At 42.2% G+C, this 19,359-nt stretch overlaps 1 protein-coding gene across 8 annotated transcripts in view; it reads left to right on the top strand.

Annotated features, from left to right (window-relative positions):
* The window catches only part of gramd1ba (GRAM domain containing 1Ba), a 135,541-nt gene that overhangs the window by 94,036 nt on the left and 22,146 nt on the right, over window positions 1-19,359 (top strand). For 7 of the 8 annotated variants that reach the window (XM_021617608.2, XM_021617599.2, XM_036989803.1 and 4 more), the window contains one exon: window positions 10,239-10,323. In XM_021617608.2, the coding sequence (XP_021473283.1) occupies window positions 10,239-10,323 (85 nt within the window). Of the gene's footprint in view, window positions 1-8,174; window positions 8,588-10,238; window positions 10,324-19,359 lie in introns of those variants that run through there. The other variant, XM_021617607.2, reaches the window with a different exon arrangement.

Genomic DNA, 19,359 nt, shown 5'->3' with positions numbered 1-19,359 from the left:
AGGCCGATCTCTGTTTTAACCAAGCTGACAAAAGGCCGATCTCTGTTTTAACCAAGCTGACAAAAGGCCGATCTCTGTTTTAACCAAGCTGACAAATGGCCGATCTCTGTTTTAACCAAGCTGACAAAAGGCCGATCTCTGTTTTAACCAAGCGGACAAAAGGCCGATCTCTGTTTTAACCAAGCGGACAAAAGGCCGATCTCTGTTTTAACCAAGCGGACAAAAGGCCGATCTCTGATTTAACCAAGCTGACAAAAGGCCGATCTCTGTTTTAACCAAGTGGACAAAAGGCCGATCTCTGTTTTAACCAAGCGGACAAAAGGCCGATCTCTGTTTTAACCAAGCGGACAAAAGGCCGATCTCTGTTTTAACCAAGCTGACAAAGGGCCGATCTCTGATTTAACCAAGCGGACAAAAGGCCGATCTCTGATTTAACCAAGTGGACAAAAGGCCGATCTCTGATTTAACCAAGCGGACAAAAGGCCGATCTCTGATTTAACCAAGTGGACAAAAGGCCGATCTCTGATTTAACCAAGCGGACAAAAGGCCGATCTCTGATTTAACCAAGCGGACAAAAGGCCGATCTCTGTTTTAACCAAGTGGACAAAAGGCCGATCTCTGTTTTAACCAAGCGGACAAAAGGCCGATCTCTGATTTAACCAAGTGGACAAAAGGCCGATCTCTGATTTAACCAAGTGGACAAAAGGCCGATCTCTGATTTAACCAAGCGGACAAAGGCCGATCTCTGATTTAACCAAGTGGACAAAAGGCCGATCTCTGATTTAACCAAGCTGACAAAAGGCCGATCTCTGATTTAACCAAGCTGACAAAAGGCCGATCTCTGATTTAACCAAGCGGACAAAGAGCCGATCTCTGTTTTAACCAAGCGGACAAAAGGCCGATCTCTGATTTAACCAAGCGGACAAAGGGCCGATCTCTGTTTTAACCAAGCGGACAAAAGGCCGATCTCTGATTTAACCAAGCTGACAAAAGGCCGATCTCTGATTTAACCAAGCGGACAAAGGGCCGATCTCTGTTTTAACCAAGCGGACAAAGGGCCGATCTCTGATTTAACCAAGCGGACAAAAGGCCGATCTCTGATTTAACCAAGTGGACAAAAGGCCGATCTCTGATTTAACCAAGCGGACAAAGGGCCGATCTTTGTTTTAACCAAGCTGACAAAAGGCCGATCTCTGTTTTAACCAAGCGGACAAAAGGCCGATCTCTGATTTAACCAAGCGGACAAAGGGCCGATCTCTGTTTTAACCAAGCGGACAAAGGGCCGATCTCTGTTTTAACCAAGCTGACAAAAGGCCGATCTCTGATTTAACCAAGCGGACAAAAGGCCGATCTCTGTTTTAACCAAGCGGACAAAAGGCCGATCTCTGATTTAACCAAGTGGACAAAAGGCCGATCTCTGATTTAACCAAGCGGACAAAAGGCCGATCTCTGATTTAACCAAGCGGACAAAAGGCTGATCTCTGTTTTAACCAAGCGGACAAAAGGCCGATCTCTGATTTAACCAAGCGGACAAAGGGCCGATCTCTGTTTTAACCAAGCGGACAAAAGGCCGATCTCTGATTTAACCAAGTGGACAAAAGGCCGATCTCTGATTTAACCAAGCTGACAAAAGGCCGATCTCTGATTTAACCAAGCGGACAAAAGGCCGATCTCTGATTTAACCAAGCTGACAAAAGGCCGATCTCTGATTTAACCAAGCGGACAAAGGGCCGATCTCTGTTTTAACCAAGCGGACAAAAGGCCGATCTCTGATTTAACCAAGCGGACAAAAGGCCGATCTCTGTTTTAACCAAGCGGACAAAAGGCCGATCTCTGATTTAACCAAGTGGACAAAAGGCCGATCTCTGATTTAACCAAGCGGACAAAAGGCCGATCTCTGATTTAACCAAGCGGACAAAAGGCTGATCTCTGATTTAACCAAGCGGACAAAAGGCCGATCTCTGATTTAACCAAGCTGACAAAAGGCCGATCTCTGATTTAACCAAGTGGACAAAAGGCCGATCTCTGATTTAACCAAGTGGACTTTTGATCTGTGGACCAGGGCTGCATCCCAAATGGCACCTATTCCCTTTTTGCTGTTTCTAGTTTATGTCAAAAGACTGCAGTATATTATATGAACATGACTGTGTATTTTAATTCTCATGTACTCACTCTAGTGGTATAGCCCGTGTTCATTAGGCACCAATAATATTCATTTTATCTGACTATGGATTAGTCCAATAGGAAATGCTTGTTTCTGTTTTCAGTTGCGTTACATTGTGCCAGATTTAGTTATTGGTGTGCAGATAGTGAGAAGTGTGATGTGCTTCCTGTTTCTGAATATCAACAGGAAGTGTGAATTAGGGACATTGTTTTTAGGTGTCCATGGAACACATATGGTAGCCTACATCTGTACCGAACATTTGGTTCTGTCAGTCATGTTTAGATTTAGGCTACCCTTTGGTGATAAAGTAAGACTAGGTTTACACTCCACCTAGCATTATCCTTAGCAAAACATCACTGATGCTTGAGTGAAGTTACAGATTCTGGCATACACCGAAATCTCTGTGCAGAGCCCTCCGTGTGGTGTGCAGTGAAGTCACAAAGCAGAACTTCGAAGAGCCGCTATGGAGTGCCCCTATAGTGGAGTCTAAGTCCAGCCGAACCAAACTCCAGGGATTGAGGACAGTATGACGGGATGCCTAACTAGATACAGATGAGGTGTTTCTGAACCGAACAGTTTGGCCTGTAAAACAAAACCACCATATGACTGAGCAGATGAGAAGCCGTTTTAGGTCTAGTTTCTTTATTAGGATCCCTGTTTGCTGTTCCAGAAGATGTTCAGCTGCTCTTCCTGGGTCCACAACAGCCTGTAAACAGTAAACACAAGACATGTGGATAGTCTTCATAATGACCATGAGGTCATAAAAAAACAGACCTATCCAGACAGCCAGAGAAAGGAAAGGAAAGAAATAGGGTAAAAGAGAGAGGGTTAAACTAGGAAGGTGCAGTTTCACTGCATGGTAGTCCTAATAGTTAGTCAATAGACAGGCAGCCATAGTCGACTGTAGCCTGTCTATCATAGGGTTGTTCACACACCTTAGAACCTGTTGTTCCAGGGGCACAGTGGGAAAACCAAATATTTCTGTGCTCTGCAATGGATCTGGACTTCAACCGATCTATCATTGGCAGTCTTAAGACCAGGAAAAGGTTAGAGGATATGAGTCACACTGGTATAAAGGCTGTAATCCAACACACAAGAGTCATGTTCAGTAGTGAGGAAACATTTTAAAATGGAATGAAATGTGGAGGTACTACTTAAACTTGTCCAATAAGACACACTCATTTTTGTTTTCTGTTGCAAATGTTTTGCTACAGTGTGTCTTAATGAATTCATCCCTGGTTCCTTTGGGTAATGTCAGAGAGAGACTGCGAAGTCTCAGACAGATGTTTGTGTAGGGGGAGACGAGGATGGTGGGGGAGAGCCAGGATGGGATGCAGGAGTTGGGTTGGGAGGGCAGTGTAGCCGTGTGAATCACCTTTCTGGTATGAGAGTAAGGGCCTCCCATGCCCATAACCCAAATCAGCCCCGTGAGAGGGCCTTTGGAGTTCATTCACCCCATGACCTGAGATAGAGTGGGAGACAGCGAGATCTGGCTTGGGCCTTGTCCTTGGCCATGCTACAATGTTTACACCATATGACACACACACACACAATGGGTTTTTCTGTTCGCTGCTCTCTCTCTGCATACAAAACCTCTGAATTCATTTTTGCCTCCCATACTTTTCCTGGAAGATAAATGTATTTATTTGCATTTTTGCAGGATGAAAAAAATAATACTTAGTAACAGTAATAATATGGCAACTACTAATAATAAAATAACTGTTTTTTAAACCTAAATTAACAGCATAAAAATGTTTTGTCCAGCTACTAATTTGTATTTATTTGTGATCCCCGTTAGTTCCTGCCAAAGCAGATACTCTTCCTGGGGTCCAAACGTACCAAAGCACCCACATTACATATAAAACTACAGATAAAACAGTGAACTATGTGTTCTGACTGAACTAAAGGTAAAACAGTACATCCATATAACATCCCTACACCACCACATATCCACAACACAACATGTTTAATGCCACCATACAACAATACCACAATGTGTCTGTACCTTTTTGTGTGTGTCTCTTCAGTCCCCGCTGTTCCATAAGGTGTATTTTTACCTACTTTTGAAATCTGATTCTACTGCTTGCATCAGTTACCTGATGTGGAATAGAGCTCCATGTAGGAATGTGCGCCTCCCATAGTCTGTTCTGGACTTGGGGACTGTGAAGAGACCTGTCTCTGGTGGCATGTCTTGTGGGGTGTGCATGAGTGTCCGAGCTGTGTGCCAGTAGTTTAAACAGACAGGTCGGTACATTCAGCTTGTCAACACCTCCTACAAAAACAAGTAATGATGAAGTCCATCTCTCTTCCACTTTGAGCCATGAGAGATTGACCTGCATGCCATTAATGTTAGCTCTCTGTGTACTTTTAAGGGCCAGCCGTGCTTCCCTGTTCTGAGCCAACTGCAATGTTCCCAAGTCCCTCTTTGTGGCACCTGACCACATGACTGAACAGTAGTCAAGGTGTGACAAAACTAGAGCCTGTAGGACCTGCCTTGTTGATAGTGTTGTTAAGAATGCAGAGCAGCGCTTTATTACGGACAGACGTCTCCCCATTTTAGCTACTGTTGTATCAATATGTTTTGACCGTGACCGTTTACGATCCAGGGTTACTCTAAGCAGTTTAGTCACCTCAATTTCCACATTATTCATTACGAGACGTAGTAGAGGTTTAGGGTTTAGTGAATGATTTGCCCAAATACAATGCTTTTAATTTTGGAAATATTTAGGCCTAGCTTATTCCTTGCTACCCATTCCAAAACTAACTGCAGCTCTTTGTTAAGTGTTAGTGTTATGTCATCTGCATACATACACACTGGCTTTACTCAAAGGCTGCATGTCGTTAGTAAAGATTTGAAATAGGCCTCCAGCTAATAAACTACTGTTACAACTACTAATACAATTAAGTACCTATAAAATATACATACATATTTTCAAATATCTTCACATGGTGATGGTTCTATTAGTTCTTAACATTTGAAAAGGGTCTTTCTTAAATTGACTGGGATTTAATGCCATGATTTCTATAGGTTAATGATTCCAGTCATTTGGGTCTTTGCATCTGAAACATCTTACTCCAACCTCATGATGTACTCTTGGAATTTCTAATTACTGCTGCTGTTGAATGGACTAGTGTGAGTCTTGTAAAGTTAGGTGTTCCTTAATATATACAGTTGATACTAGAGGTCGACCGATTATGATATTTCAACCATGATACCGATTAATCGGCCGATTTTTATTTATTTATTTGTAATAATGACAATTACAACAATACTGAATGAACACTTATTTTAACTTAATATAATACATCAACATTTATCCTCAAGTAAATAATGAAACATGTTCAATTTGGTTTAAATAATGCAAAAACAAAGTGTTGGAGAAGAAAGTAAAAATGCAATATGTGCTATGTAAAAAAGCTAACGTTTCAGTTCCTTGCTCAGAACATGAGAACATATGAAAGCTGGTGGTTCCTTTTAACATGGGTCTTCAATATTCCCAGGTAAGAAGTTTTAGGTTGTAGTTATTGTAGGAGTTATAGGACTATTTCCTTCTATACCATTTGTATTTCTTTAACCTTTGACTATTGGATGTTCTTATAGGCACTTTACTATTGCCAGTGTAACAGTATAGCTTCCGTCCCTCTCTTCGCTCCTCCCTGGGCTCGAACCAGCAACACAACGACAATTAGCGCGCGCTAACTAGCTAGCCATTTCACTTCGGTTACACCAGCCTCATCTCGGGAGTTGATAGGCTTGAAGTCATAAACAACGCAATGCTTGACGAAGAGCTGCTGTCAAAACGCACGAAAGTGTTTGAATTAATGTTTACGCGCCTGCTTCTACCTACCACCATTCAGTCAGATACTTGTATGATTGTATGCTCAGTCAGATTATATGCAACGCAGGACACGCTAGATAATATCTAGTAATATCATCAACCATGTGTAGTTAACTAGTGATTATGATTGATTGATGCTAGCTAATGCTAGCTAGCAACTTACCTTAGCTTACTGCATTCGCGTAACAGGCAGTCTCCTTGTGGAGTGCAACGAGAGAGGCAGGTCGTTATTGCGTTGGACTTGTTAACTGTACGGTTGCAAGATTGGATCCCCCGAGCTGACAATGTGAAAATCTGTCGTTCTGCCCCTGAACAAGGCATTTAACCCACCGTTCCTAGGCCGTCATTGAAAATAAGAATGTGTTCTTAACTGACTTGCCAAGTTAAATAAAGGTATAAAAAAAAAAATAATAATCGGCAAATCGGCGCCCAAAAATACCGATATCCGATTGTTATGAAAACTTGAAATCGGCCCTAATTAATCGGCCATTACGATTAATCGGTCGACCTCTAGTTGATACATTTCAAAATAGATTAGTACCAATGCAGTTGTCTTCTGTTTGGGAGGGACAGCCCATTGAGTGATTCAGACAGTGTGCAATGATGTCTTATAACGGCATCCAAGAATCAATCTGCAAAGATTGTTATGAATGACAAAGTAAGGTCTTGGTTGTGTTTTAATAGATGACGTCACCATAGACTAGGATAGGAAGCAGTAGTTGGGTTACTAAACTACTAAATTCACAGCGGGTATCATAAGAAAAGCCTTTGGTTCAAGTCAGGACTTCCGGATGGACACACACAACACACACGTGGATACATGACTTGTGCATACTGTGTAGCCTTAGGGTCTTCATAGAGAACCATAGAGGTTGACTGTTCAAAGGGCTTTTCAGGCTGAGAGATGGTTTTTGGAGGTGTTTTATAGCCTTAAAAACATACAAGCAGGTACACCTTCTGTTGCACTCTAGGCCCTCCCATTTCTCCTCCCTCTCTCTCTCTGCCACTCTCTCCTTCCTTTTTCTCTCTCAATGCTCCTCCAATACCACTTTCCTCGAGAATAGGGGAGGGAGGGAGAGATTTCAACAGTAGGACTAGAGTCCTGGTAGGAGCACACGGCTCTGTTGTGGTTTGCCTGGTCAGTAGTGTGCAGTGGTCCTTTTTGGTCAGTCACATGGGTTCCACTCTGTCCTGGGACGCACTGTTGACCACTTTTATTGATGAACAATCGTCTCTTCACTGGACAAGCTAAAGCATCAAGCGGATTGTTCTGTTTTCTGCTCTCCCTGAGGACAAAGACTGTATGTGTCCATTTTAGAGAGAGAGAGAGCAATTGGACTTTGAGACTGCTTGAGCTGGGCTTATATGTATGTTTTCTGTTAGTGCAGAAAGAGAGCTTTTTTTCTCCATGTGGATTGTGTGTTTTTTGATATAGATATATATTGCTTTGAGAAATCATTTGAGGAGACCATGCCATTCTGCAGCACCTTTGGAGGTATCCCTATCTGAAATGACTTTGGGGATGACTGCATGTATAAGTGGGATTGTTTTATAAGAGGATTGTTTTAAACCAACTTTTTCCGTCAATTACAGACTGCAAAGCATATTTTCTGTAGTTTAACTGACTGGAGGCCTTTTCTGTGTCCCAGGTCTTAACCTTGTCTTAACCCTGTTTAAACCTGGTTCTGACTTGGTCTTAACCCATTCTTAAGCCGGACCAACCAGTGCACTTGGCCCAAATGGCCTATTAAGACTTACCAGGGGATCAACTATTTTTCAAAAACAGGAGGGAGGGAGGAGACATTTCCACTCCAGAAGAAGGGGGCTCCTGCTGTCCTGAGTGTAAATCAATATTTCCTTACGCCCTCCACCCAGCTTCTCATGCCTAACTGTACTCTATGGAGTACTCTCTCTGAGTTCTGTAGTTCTATATTTTGGGGTCCTGTAGCTAAGCAGTTCAGAGAGTTAGGAAACGTTCACATTCCTTCATTCTTTAGTAATGTGAAATATGCTCTTATTAATTCTGTATTGTTAAGTTCTAGTGAGCTCTTAAGCTCTGCTAGTTACCTGTAGTGGTGAGAGATATTATTCCAGGTATCTCTGTCTCCCCAGCCTCTTTGGGAGGGTTCAGAGAAGTTCTCTGTTCCACCCAGGGGAGGGAGGGAGAGAGATGGGGAGAGAGAGAGGGAGGGAGGAGCTGATGACAAATGACCAGTCCCCTGAGGGCTGAGTTTACTGCAGGTCAACTGCAGCTTAGGCGCTGTGTGTAAGAGGAGCCAGGGCTAGACAACGTTTGACTCGTAGAGGAATTCCATTCCTTCATCGACAAAGGGGGAATACCAGACCAACACCAGACCAACACCAGACCACCCGCCGGGCTGAAAGACCCTGCTCACACCTTCCACCTGAGGAAAGAAAGAAAGAAAGCGAGAGGGAGGGGACGGGTGGGAGCCAAAAGAAAACGGACATCCAGGCCATGGACATTGCAGTCAGCATGGACACTGAGACAGACCAGGTGTCTCTGTCTGAAGATGCCCTAGCCCACTGGGAGACCTGGGACTGGGAGTCAGAGAGGGTGCCAGCTGTAAGTCACCCTCTCTGGAGCTGGGGTGGAGACAGGTGTGGGGGGATGAGTGGGTGAGGGTTACAGTTTTAAATCCCAAGTTGATTATCGGTTTCTAAACTAGTATGTGATATTGTTGTGCTGTGCTGCAAAGTGACTTATGGTGAACTTGTGGTCGCGGTCATTGTCTTGCACATTTTTGGGGGTTGATACAGGACTAGGGGTAAGGGTAGGCTGGACAGCGAGTGGAGTGGCTCTAGAAGATTCGCTTAGGCGCACTGATTTGGGGTGGCAGGTAGCCTAGTGGTTAGAGCGTTGGGCCAGTAACCGAAAGGTTGCTAGATCGAATAACCGAGCAGACAAGGTAAAAATCTGTCGTTCTGCCCCTGAACAAGGCAGTTATCCCACTGTTCTTAGGCCGTCATTGTAAATAAGAATTTGTTCTTAACCGACTTTCCTAGTTTATTTAAAGGTTAATTTAAAATAAAATAAAATAGGGTAGACAGTTGTGGAAAAATAAAATGCATAATTTTATATAGGAATGTAGTGGAGTAAAAGTAAAAGCTGTAGAAAATATAAATAGTAAAGTACAGATACCCCCCCAAAATTATTTAAGTAGTACTTTAAAGTAGTTTTACTTAAGTAATTTACTTCACTGCCTATAGAGATGTAATAGAGAGCTCATCTATCTGTAAAGGCCTCTTCTGTGACAGCATGGCCAACGGCATTGAGACAAGTGCCAGTCTCCATTTTAAAGTAGTGGTACCCTCTATCCAACTCTATGGCTAGACCTGATGACCAACACATTAACACTACAACTCAAGCTTTAGTTCTAGGCCATAGGCTCTTCCGTTGCTGTGCACTGGGCTGGTTAGAATGACCCAAGGCAATGTTAGTGTCCAGTCTAAAACCATCACCACCACACTGAGAGCTCATTGGCTGCATTCCCTCCCTTTTCAGGATAAACAATGCAGTGTTTGTGTGGAGAGACAGGCGAACTGGCTGTGGTCTGCAACTGCCGATAAGAGAACTCTCTCTTTATCTGGCCCTCTAGAAGGAAATGTGTTTATCTGAATGTGAGGGAGAGAAAGACAGGAGGAACTCCAGCTGAAGTATTATTAGCATCAGCGTGGATCATTTAGCATATTTTAAAGTGTTCCCGTTTGTGATAGGAGCTTTTATGTTATTTCAGACTCTGACAATCTGTAGAGAAAGAAAAGAGAGACAGAGTTTGATTCTATTTCTGCAGTAGCCATGGTCAGATAACATCACTGAATGGGGGTGGCAGCTAGCCTGGTGGTTAAGAGCATTGGGCCAATAACTGAAAGGTCGCTGGTTCAAATCCCCAAGCCGACTAGGTGAAAATTCTGTCGGTGCCCTTGAGCAAGGCACTTATCCCTAATTTCTCCTGTAAGTCACTCTGGATAAGAGTGTCTACTAAATGACTGAAATGTCAATTTAACTGGAATAAAATATATAGTCATGTCTACTACCATTTTCATAAAAAAACTGGGCAGAGTCATGTTATACAGATAAGTAAATTAGTTCCCTGTCTGTTTATTGCTGTCAGTGGGGGCATTACACTTGTTTGCGTATCTAAAATATTTTATATTTGTGTTTGTTAATTTAGTGCAAATGTGTTTTTTATGTTTTCCTTCTATCCCCGCTACAGGTATTGAGTCCTACGTATAAGCAACGCAATGAGGACTTCAGAAAACTCTTCAAGCAGCTACCCGACTCAGAACGCCTCATCGTGGGTGAGTAAGATGGAAGGATCAATGAAAACTATATTCATATTTATTCTTGAACACCTTGGTGGTTTTCAGCAGGGCACACCATACAATAGCAAAAACATATTACAACGGAATAACAGTCTGTTTTTCTAAATTCAGATAGTGACTCTCTGTTTCAATTGTTTTCTCCCCGCTTAACATGACCTAGCTTTTTCTTGTTGTCCTGAACAGTACAGATCTTAATCTCCCTTGGCTTTTTTTGATGTCTGCAAAGTATGACAAACTGAGTTAGGAGTGATTTAATGTGCAATGTCACCCGATCACAAGTATATTCAGAGATGTGAAACATTTAGAACGTTGCAGATGGAAATGTAACCAGTAGAGCCAACTCAAGCTCTCAAACAATAAAAACCATACATAAACAAAAGACAATAAACACACATTTCAACAAACATTAATGGCATCACACCTGCTCAGACCCACATGTCTCCACCGCAACCCTACACATCACGTATGTCTCACAACCACACTCCCCCTCAACCTTCATCCCCTGGAACTTTCCAGTGCTTATAGTTCTATTTTTCTCAGTAGCCCACACCTTTTCAATATTTAAATAATCATACATTTGATTCGTCCACTATCGTAGTGAGCGAGTTTTTAAGTAGACATTTTTTTGAAATTGCAAAAGTATGGTCCATCCCGTTTTGGGTATCTCACCGCACCCTCATATGCGACCCGTTTCAGGAAACTAGGCGTATGTCGCGGGTCACTACTTCACAGGAAAGCCGTTTCAACGTAAACTTTTTTACGTCACCAACGCTCTGGATAACATGAAAGCAGCCTAATCAGCTCTGCTAGGCTGAGTAAAATGGTCAGAGTTTGAGTGGGGGCTAAAGCTTAAGAGGGTGTGAACGATTCTGAATGGGTGTTGACAAAGAAGAGTTCTCCAGTAGGTACAAAAACAAAGGCTATTTTCTAAAAAGTGAGGTTACAAGTTTATTAACTTTAAAAGCAGAATTACTTTCCCATTGTTCCTCATTCAGTGTATGGTATACCATTTTGTATAATATCTCTGTGTCTCTGGATAAAAGCAACGCTACATAAGACCGAGTCAAGGCAGTTGGTCACATATGCCATGTCTTGAAATATGCAGAGAGACTGATTTTTAAAAGTAAACTTACATTGTAAAACTTCTGACAGCCAACTTTCTAACTCAGACCATAACTTTTGGACTTTATAGCACTCCCAGAAGGCATAAATTATTGAGTCTTTATTAGTTTTATACTTAAGACATGACTGCCTTTGTGCTGTAGAATTTGTGAATTTTGTCTCTTGTATAATAAATTCTATACATTTAGTTTATATTGGATTAAGCGTACAGTCGTGGCCAAAGGTTTTGAGAATGACACATATTAATTTCCACAAAGTTTGCTGCATCAGTGTCTTTAGATATTTTGGTCAGATGTTACTATGGAATACTGAAGTATAATTACAAGCATTTCATAAGTGTCAAAGGCTTTTATTGACAATTACAGTGGGGCAAAAAAGTATTTAGTCAGCCACCAATTGTGCCAAAGTTCTCCCACAAAGTTCTCCCACTTAAAAAGATGAGGCCTGTAATTTTCATCATAGGTACACTTCAACTATGACAGACAAAATGAGAAGAAATTGTGCCAAAGTTCTCCCACAAAGTTCTCCCACTTTAAAAGATGAGGCCTGTAATTTTCATCATAGGTACACTTCAACTATGACAGACAAAATGAGAAGAAAAAAAATCCAGAAAATCACATTGTAGGATTTTTTATGAATTTATTTGCAAATTATGGTGGAAAATAAGTATTTGGTCACCTACAAACAAGCAAGATTTCTGTCTCTCTGACCTGTAACTTCTTCTTTAAGAAGCTCCTCTGTCCTCCACTCGTTACCTGTATTAATGGCACCTGTTTGAACTTGTTATCAATATAAAAGACACCTGTCCACAACCTCAAACAGTCACACTCCAAACTCCACTATGGCCAAGACCAAAGAGCTGTCAAAGGACACCAGAAACAAAATTGTATACCTGCACCAGGCTGGGAAGACTGAATCTGCAATAGGTAAGCAGCTTGGTTTGAAGAAATCAACTGTGGGAGCAATTCAGGACACCAGAAACAAAATTGTATACCTGCACCAGGCTGGGAAGACTGAATCTGCGATAGGTAAGCAGCTTGGTTTGAAGAAATCAACTGTGGGAGCAATTACTAGGAAATGGAAGACGTACAAGACCACTGATAATCTCCCTCGATCTGGGGCTCCACGCAGATGGACTCCGTGGGGTCAAAATGATCACAAGAACAGTGAGCAAAAATTCCAGAACCACACGGGGGGACCTAGTGAATGAACTGCAGAGAGCTGGGACCAAAGTAACAAAGCCTACCATCAGTAACACACTACGCCGCCAGGGACTCAAATCCTGCAGTGCCAGACGTGTCCCCCTGCTTAAGCCAGTACATGTCCAGGCCCGTCTGAAGTTTGCTAGAGAGCATTTTGATGATCCAGAAGAAGATTGGGAGAATGTCATATGGTCAGATGAAACCAAAATATCACTTTTTGGTAAAAACTAAACTCGTCGTGTTTGGAGGACAAAGAATGCTGAGTTGCATCCAAAGAACACCATACCTACTGTGGAGCATGGGGGTGGAAACATCATGCTTTGGGGCTGTTTTTCTGCAAAGGGACCAGGACGACATATCCGTGTAAAGGAAAGAATGAATGGGTCAAGTATCGTGAGATTTTGAGTGAAAACCTCCTTCCATCAGCAAGGGCATTGAAGATGAAACGTGGCTAGGTCTTTCAGCATGACAATGATCCCAAACACACTGCCCAGGCAATGAAGGAGTGGCTTCGTAAGAAGCATTTCAAGGTCCTGGAGTGGCCTAGCCAGTCTCCAGATCTCAAACCCATAGAACATTTTTGGAGGGAGTTGAAAGTCCGTGTTGCCCAGCAACAGCCCCAAAACATCACTGCTCTAGAGGAGATTGGCATGGAGGAATGGGCCAAAATACCAGCAACAGTGTGTGAAAACCTTGTGAAGACTTACAGAAAACGTTTGACCTCTGTCATTGCCAACAAAGGGTATATAACAAAATAATTTGCAAATAAATTCATAAAAAATCCTACAATGTGATTTTCTGGATTTTTTTTTTCCTCATTTTTTCTGTCATTGTGGAAGTGTACCTATGATGAAAATTACAGGCCTCATCTTTTTAAGTGGGAGAACTTGCACAATTGGTGGCTGACTAAATACTTTTTGCCCCACTGTACATGAAGTTGATGCAAAGAGTCAATATTTGCAGTGTTGACCCTTCTTTTTCAAGACCTCTGCAATCTGCCCTGGCATGCTGTCAATTAACCTCTGGGCCACATCCTGACTGATGGCAGCCCATTCTTGCATAATCAATGCTTGGAGTTTGTCAGAATTTGTGGGGTTTTGTTTGTCCACCCGCCTCTTGAGGATTGACCACAAGTTCTCAATGGGATTAAGGTCTGGAGTTTCCTGGCCATGGACCCAAAATATCTACACTGCTCCAAAAAATAAAGGGAACACTAAAATAACACATCCTAGATCTGAATGAATTAAATATTCTTATTAAATACTTTTTTCTTTACATAGTTGAATGTGCTGACAACAAAATCACACAAAAATTATCAATGGAAATCAAATTTATCAACCCATGGAGGTCTGGATTTGGAGTCACACTCAAAATTAAAGTGGAAAACTACACTACAGGCTGATCCAACTTTGATATAATGTCCTTAAAACAAGTCTAAATGAGGCTCAGTAGTGTGTGTGGCCTCCACGTGCCTGTATGACCTCCCTACAATGCCTGGGCATGCTCCTGATGAGGGATCTCCTCCCAGACCTGGACTAAAGCATCCGCCAACTCCTGGACAGTCTGTGGTGCAACGTGGTGTTGGTGGATGGCGCGAGACTTGATTTCCCAGATGTGCTCAATTGGATTCAGGTCTGGGGAACGAGCGGGCCAGTCCATAGCATCAATGCCTTCCTCTTGCAGGAATTGCTGACACACTCCAGCCACATGAGGTCTAGCATTGTCTTGCATTAGGAGGAACCCAGGGCCAACCGCACCAGCATATGGTCTCACAAGGGGTCTGAGGATCTCATCTCGGTACCTAATGGCAGTCAGGCTACCTCTGGCGAGCACATGGAGGGCTGTGCGGCCCCCCAAAGAAATGCCACCCCACACCATGACTGACCCACCGCCAAACCGGTCATGCTGGAGGATGTTGCAGGCAGCAGAACGTTCTCCACAGCATCTCCAGACTCTGTCACGTCTGTCACATGTGCTCAGTGTGAACCTGCTCTCATCTGTGAAGAGCACAGGGCTCCAGTGGCGAATTTGGCAATCTTGGTGTTCTCTGGCAAATGCCAAACGTCCTGCACGGTGTTGGGCTGTAAGCGCAACCCCCACCTGTGGACGTCGGGCCCTCATACCACCCTCATGGAGTCCGTTTCTGACCGTTTGAGCAGACACATGCACATTTGTGGCCTGCTGGAGGTCATTTTGCTGGGCTCTGACAGTGCTCCTCCTTGCACAAAGGCGGAGGTAGCGGTCCTGCTGCTGGGTTGTTGCCCTCCTACGGCCTCCCACGTCTCCTGATGTACTGGCCTGTCTCCTGGTAGCGCCTCCATGCTCTGGACATTACGCTGACAGACACAGCAAACCTTCTTGCCACAGCTCGCATTGATGTGCCATCCTGGATGAGCTGCACTCCCTGAGCCACTTGTGTGGGTTGTAGACTCCGTCTCATGCTACCACTAGAGTGAAAGCACCGCCAGCATTCAAAAGTGACCAAAACATCAGCCAGGAAGCATAGGAACTGAGAAGTGGTCTGTGGTCACCACCTGCAGAACCACTCCTTTATTGGGGGTGTCTTGCTAATTGCCTATAATTTCCACCTGTTGTGTATTCCATTTGCACAACAGCATGTGACATTTATTGTCAATCAGTGTTGCTTCCTAAGTGGACAGTTTGATTTCACAGAAGTGTGATTGACTTGGAGTTACATTGTGTTGTTTAAGTGTTCCCTTTATTTTTTTGAGCAGTGTATGTTTTGTTCTCCGAGCCACTTAGTTATCACTTTTGCCTTATGGCAAGGTGCTCCGTCATGCTGGAAAAGGCATTGTTCGTCACCAAACTGTTTCTGGATGGTTGGGAGAAGTTGCTCTTGGAGGATGTGTTGGTACCATTCTTTATTCATGGCTGTGTTCTTAGGCAAAATTGTGAGTGAGCCCACTCCCTTGGCTGAGAAGCAACCCCACACATGAATGGTCTCAGGATGCTTTACTGTTGGCATGACACAGGACTGATGGTAACGCTCACCTTGTCTTCTCCGGACAAGCTTTTTTTTCCGGATGCCCCAAACAATCGGAAAGGGGATTCATCAGAGAAAATGACTTTAACCCAGTCCTCAGCAGTCCAATCCCTGTACCTTTTGCAGAATGTCTGTCCCTGATGTTTTTCCTGGAGAGAAGTGGCTTCTTTGCTGCCCTTCTTGACACCAGGCCATCCTCCAAAAGTCTGCCATTCCTGAGCAAGCTCTGTACTGGTGGTGCCCCGATCCCGCAGCTGAATAAACTTTAGGAGACGGTCCTGGCACATGCTGGACTTTCTTGGGCACCCTTGATGATCCGATAAATGGTTGATTTAGGTGCAATCTTACTGGCAGCAATATCCTTGCCTGTAAAGCCCTTTTTGTGCAAAGCAATGATGGTGGCACGTATTTCCTTGCAGGTAACCATATTTGACAGAGGAAGAACAATGATCCCAAGCACCACCCTCCTTTTTAAGCTTCCAGTCTGTTATTCGAACTCAATCAGCATGACCGAGTGATCTCCAGCCTTGTCCTCGTCAACACTCACACCTGGGGTAACGAGAGAATCACTGACATGATGTCAGCCTTGTCCTTTTGTGGCAGGTCTGAAATGCAGTGGAAATGTTTTTTGTGGATTCAGTTCATTTGCATGGCAAAGAGGGACTTTGATCAGATGAATTGCAATTAATTGCACTCTTTATAACATTCTGGAGTATATGCAAATTGCCATCATACAAACTGAGGCAGCAGACTTTGTGAAAATTAATTTTTGTGTCATTCTCAACTTTTGGCCATGACTGCACATTAACTGTAATTTTGTTCGTACACTCCCTCCATCTTGTGCAAATATCAGTTCTTTAAAAATGTTGTTGTATATCCTACCTATTATTTGAGCGAGTATCTTTTCCTGACTCAAATAGGATTCCCTCAACATTGCTCTGATGACCAAAAGTTTTCAGATCGAAATTTCGTAAAATACAACTTTTAAGTTGCATATTAGAGGTCGACCGATTATGATTTTTCACCGCCAATACTGATACCGATTGGAGGACCAAAAAAGCCGATACCGATTTAACTTCTTATGGTATAGGGGACGCTTGCATCCCACTTGGCCAAAAGCCAGGGAAAATGCAGCGCAGCAAATTCAAATAAAATTATATAAAAATCAAACTTTCATTAAATCACACATGTAAGATACTAAATTAAAGCTCCACTCGTTGTGAATCGTTGTGAAGCTATTATCTGATGATGGCACAACAGTAAACAAAGAGGGTAGCATATTTCAACCCTGCAGGCGCTACACAAAACGCAGAAATAAAATATAAAACATGCCTTACCTTTACAAGCTTCTTTTGTTGGCACTCCAATATGTCCCATAAACATCACAATTGGTCCTTTTGTTCGATTAATTCCGTCCATATATATCCAAATGTCCATTTATTTGGCGCTGTTTGATCCAGAAAAAAAACAGCTTCCAAATTGTGCAACGTCACTGCAAAATATTTCAAAAGTTGCCTGTAAACTTTGCCAAAACATTTCAAACTACTTTTGCAATACAACTTTAGGTATTTTTAAATGTTAATAATCGGTCAAATTGAAGACGGGTCCATCTCTGTTCAATAGAGGAAGATGACAAACCAAGCTACTTTTCAAGTCTTGCGCAACTCTCAACAGTGTTACGCAGTTCCTAGATGGCCGTACTTCTTCATTGCACAAAGGAATAACCTCAACCAAATTCCAAAGTCTGGTGACATCCAGTGGAAGCGGTAGGAACTGAACACAACTTCCTAAGAAATATCGTTTTCCAATGAGAACTCACTGAACAGACAGAGACCTAAAACAAAATCTGAACGGTTAGTCCTCGGGGTTTTGCGTGCTACATAAGTTCTGTTGTACTCACAGACATGATTCAAACAGTTTTAGAAACTTCAGAGTGTTTTCTATCCAAATCTACCAATAATATGCTTATCTTATATTCTTGGCATGAGTAGCAGGAAGTTGAAATTGGGCACGCTATTTATCCAAAAGTGAAAATGCTGCCCCCTACACCTTAAGAAGTTAATCGGCAGATTTTCTTAAAAAATGTATTTGTAATAATGACAATTACAACAATACTGAATGAACACTTGTTTTAACTTAATATAATACATCAATAAAATCTATTTAGCCTCAAGTAAATAATGAAACATGTTAAATTTGGTTTAAATAATGCAAAAACAAAGTGCTGGAGAAGAAAGTAAAAGTGCAATATGTGCTATGTAAGAAAGCTAATGTTTCAGTCCCTTGCTCAGAACATGAGAACATATGAAAGCTGGTGGTTCCTTTTAACATGAGTCTTCAATATTCCCAGGTAAGAAGTTTTAGGTTGTAGTTATTAAAGGAATTATAGGACTATTTCCCTCTATACCCTTTGTATTTCATTAACCTTTGACTATTGGATGCGCTTATAGGCACTTTAGCATTGCCAGTGTAACAGTATAGCTTCCTCCTCCATGGGCTCGAACCAGCAACACAACGACAACAGCCATCATCGAAGCAGCGTTACCCATGCAGAGCAAGGGGAGCAACTACTAGAAGGCTCAGAGCGAGTGACGTTAGAAACGCTATTAGTGCGCAAAAGTTAAGCACGAAGAAACTGTGGAAATACTCATCAGGATGGGGAAAGCACGTTTCTGACCACACAGCGTGCTGGGGTCATAGAATAACTGAAACTGAAGTCCCAGGAATCAAGGCCACTGATAAGCTGAATGAGATGTGATAAGTATTTGGTGTGACCTTGACCAATAAGACTCTTAACAAAAGTGGGGCTCCTCTGAATGGAAGACCAAGCTGCCCGACTAGAACTAACCAGAAGGGATGGCTAGAATCAGCTGACGGAAGCTGTCCGTTTTAACATTGTTCCTCTTTAGAGTATTTAACAATATATACCTTGGGTGGCGAGTTGATACAATTCCAAATTTGAAAGTTTTAAAACACCCTCAGATTTTGGGAAATGTTCCACTTTATTCTGAGTTTTATTTGCCCAAATGAAATCTGTCATTGGTATTACCGAAAATAAATTCTAATAAATTTTGGAGCCATGCCATTCTAAAGCGGTTTATTCTACCTGTAAGATTTATGGGGAGATTATTCCATTGAATTATATCTGATTTCATGTTGTTGAGTAATGGGTTAAAGTTGTATTTATGTATTTGTTGTTTGTCACTTAATAATCATCTTAAGTATGTAGTATTTTTGTGGACCACAAGTATCGTCAATATTTCAGTTTTTTCCAGGTTCATTTTATATCCTGAGATTTTTAGATTATTCCGGAAATATTTTTACATTGAGTTTTCAATATTAGTCAGGTGTATGAGGAGATGGTCTGCAAATAAGTTTAGTTTATATACATGTTTACTGATATCTGTTACTTTTGGGTCCTGTCTAATTTCTTTATTTTTTTTTTCACCTTTATTTAACCAGGTAGGCTAGTTGAGAACAAGTTCTCATTTGCAACTGCGACCTGGCCAAGATAAAGCAAAGCAGTTCGACACATACAACAACAGCGTTACACATGGAATAAACAAACATACAGTAGAAAGTCTATATACAGCTTGTGCAAATGAGGTAGGATAAGAGAGGTAAGGCAATAAATAAGCCATGGTGGCGACGTAATTACAATGTAGCAATTAAACACTGGAATGT

Source organism: Oncorhynchus mykiss, chromosome 10 (genome assembly GCF_013265735.2).
Source record: "Oncorhynchus mykiss isolate Arlee chromosome 10, USDA_OmykA_1.1, whole genome shotgun sequence".
NCBI lineage: Eukaryota > Metazoa > Chordata > Actinopteri > Salmoniformes > Salmonidae > Oncorhynchus > Oncorhynchus mykiss.
This window is presented reverse-complemented; position numbering and strand designations above follow the sequence as displayed.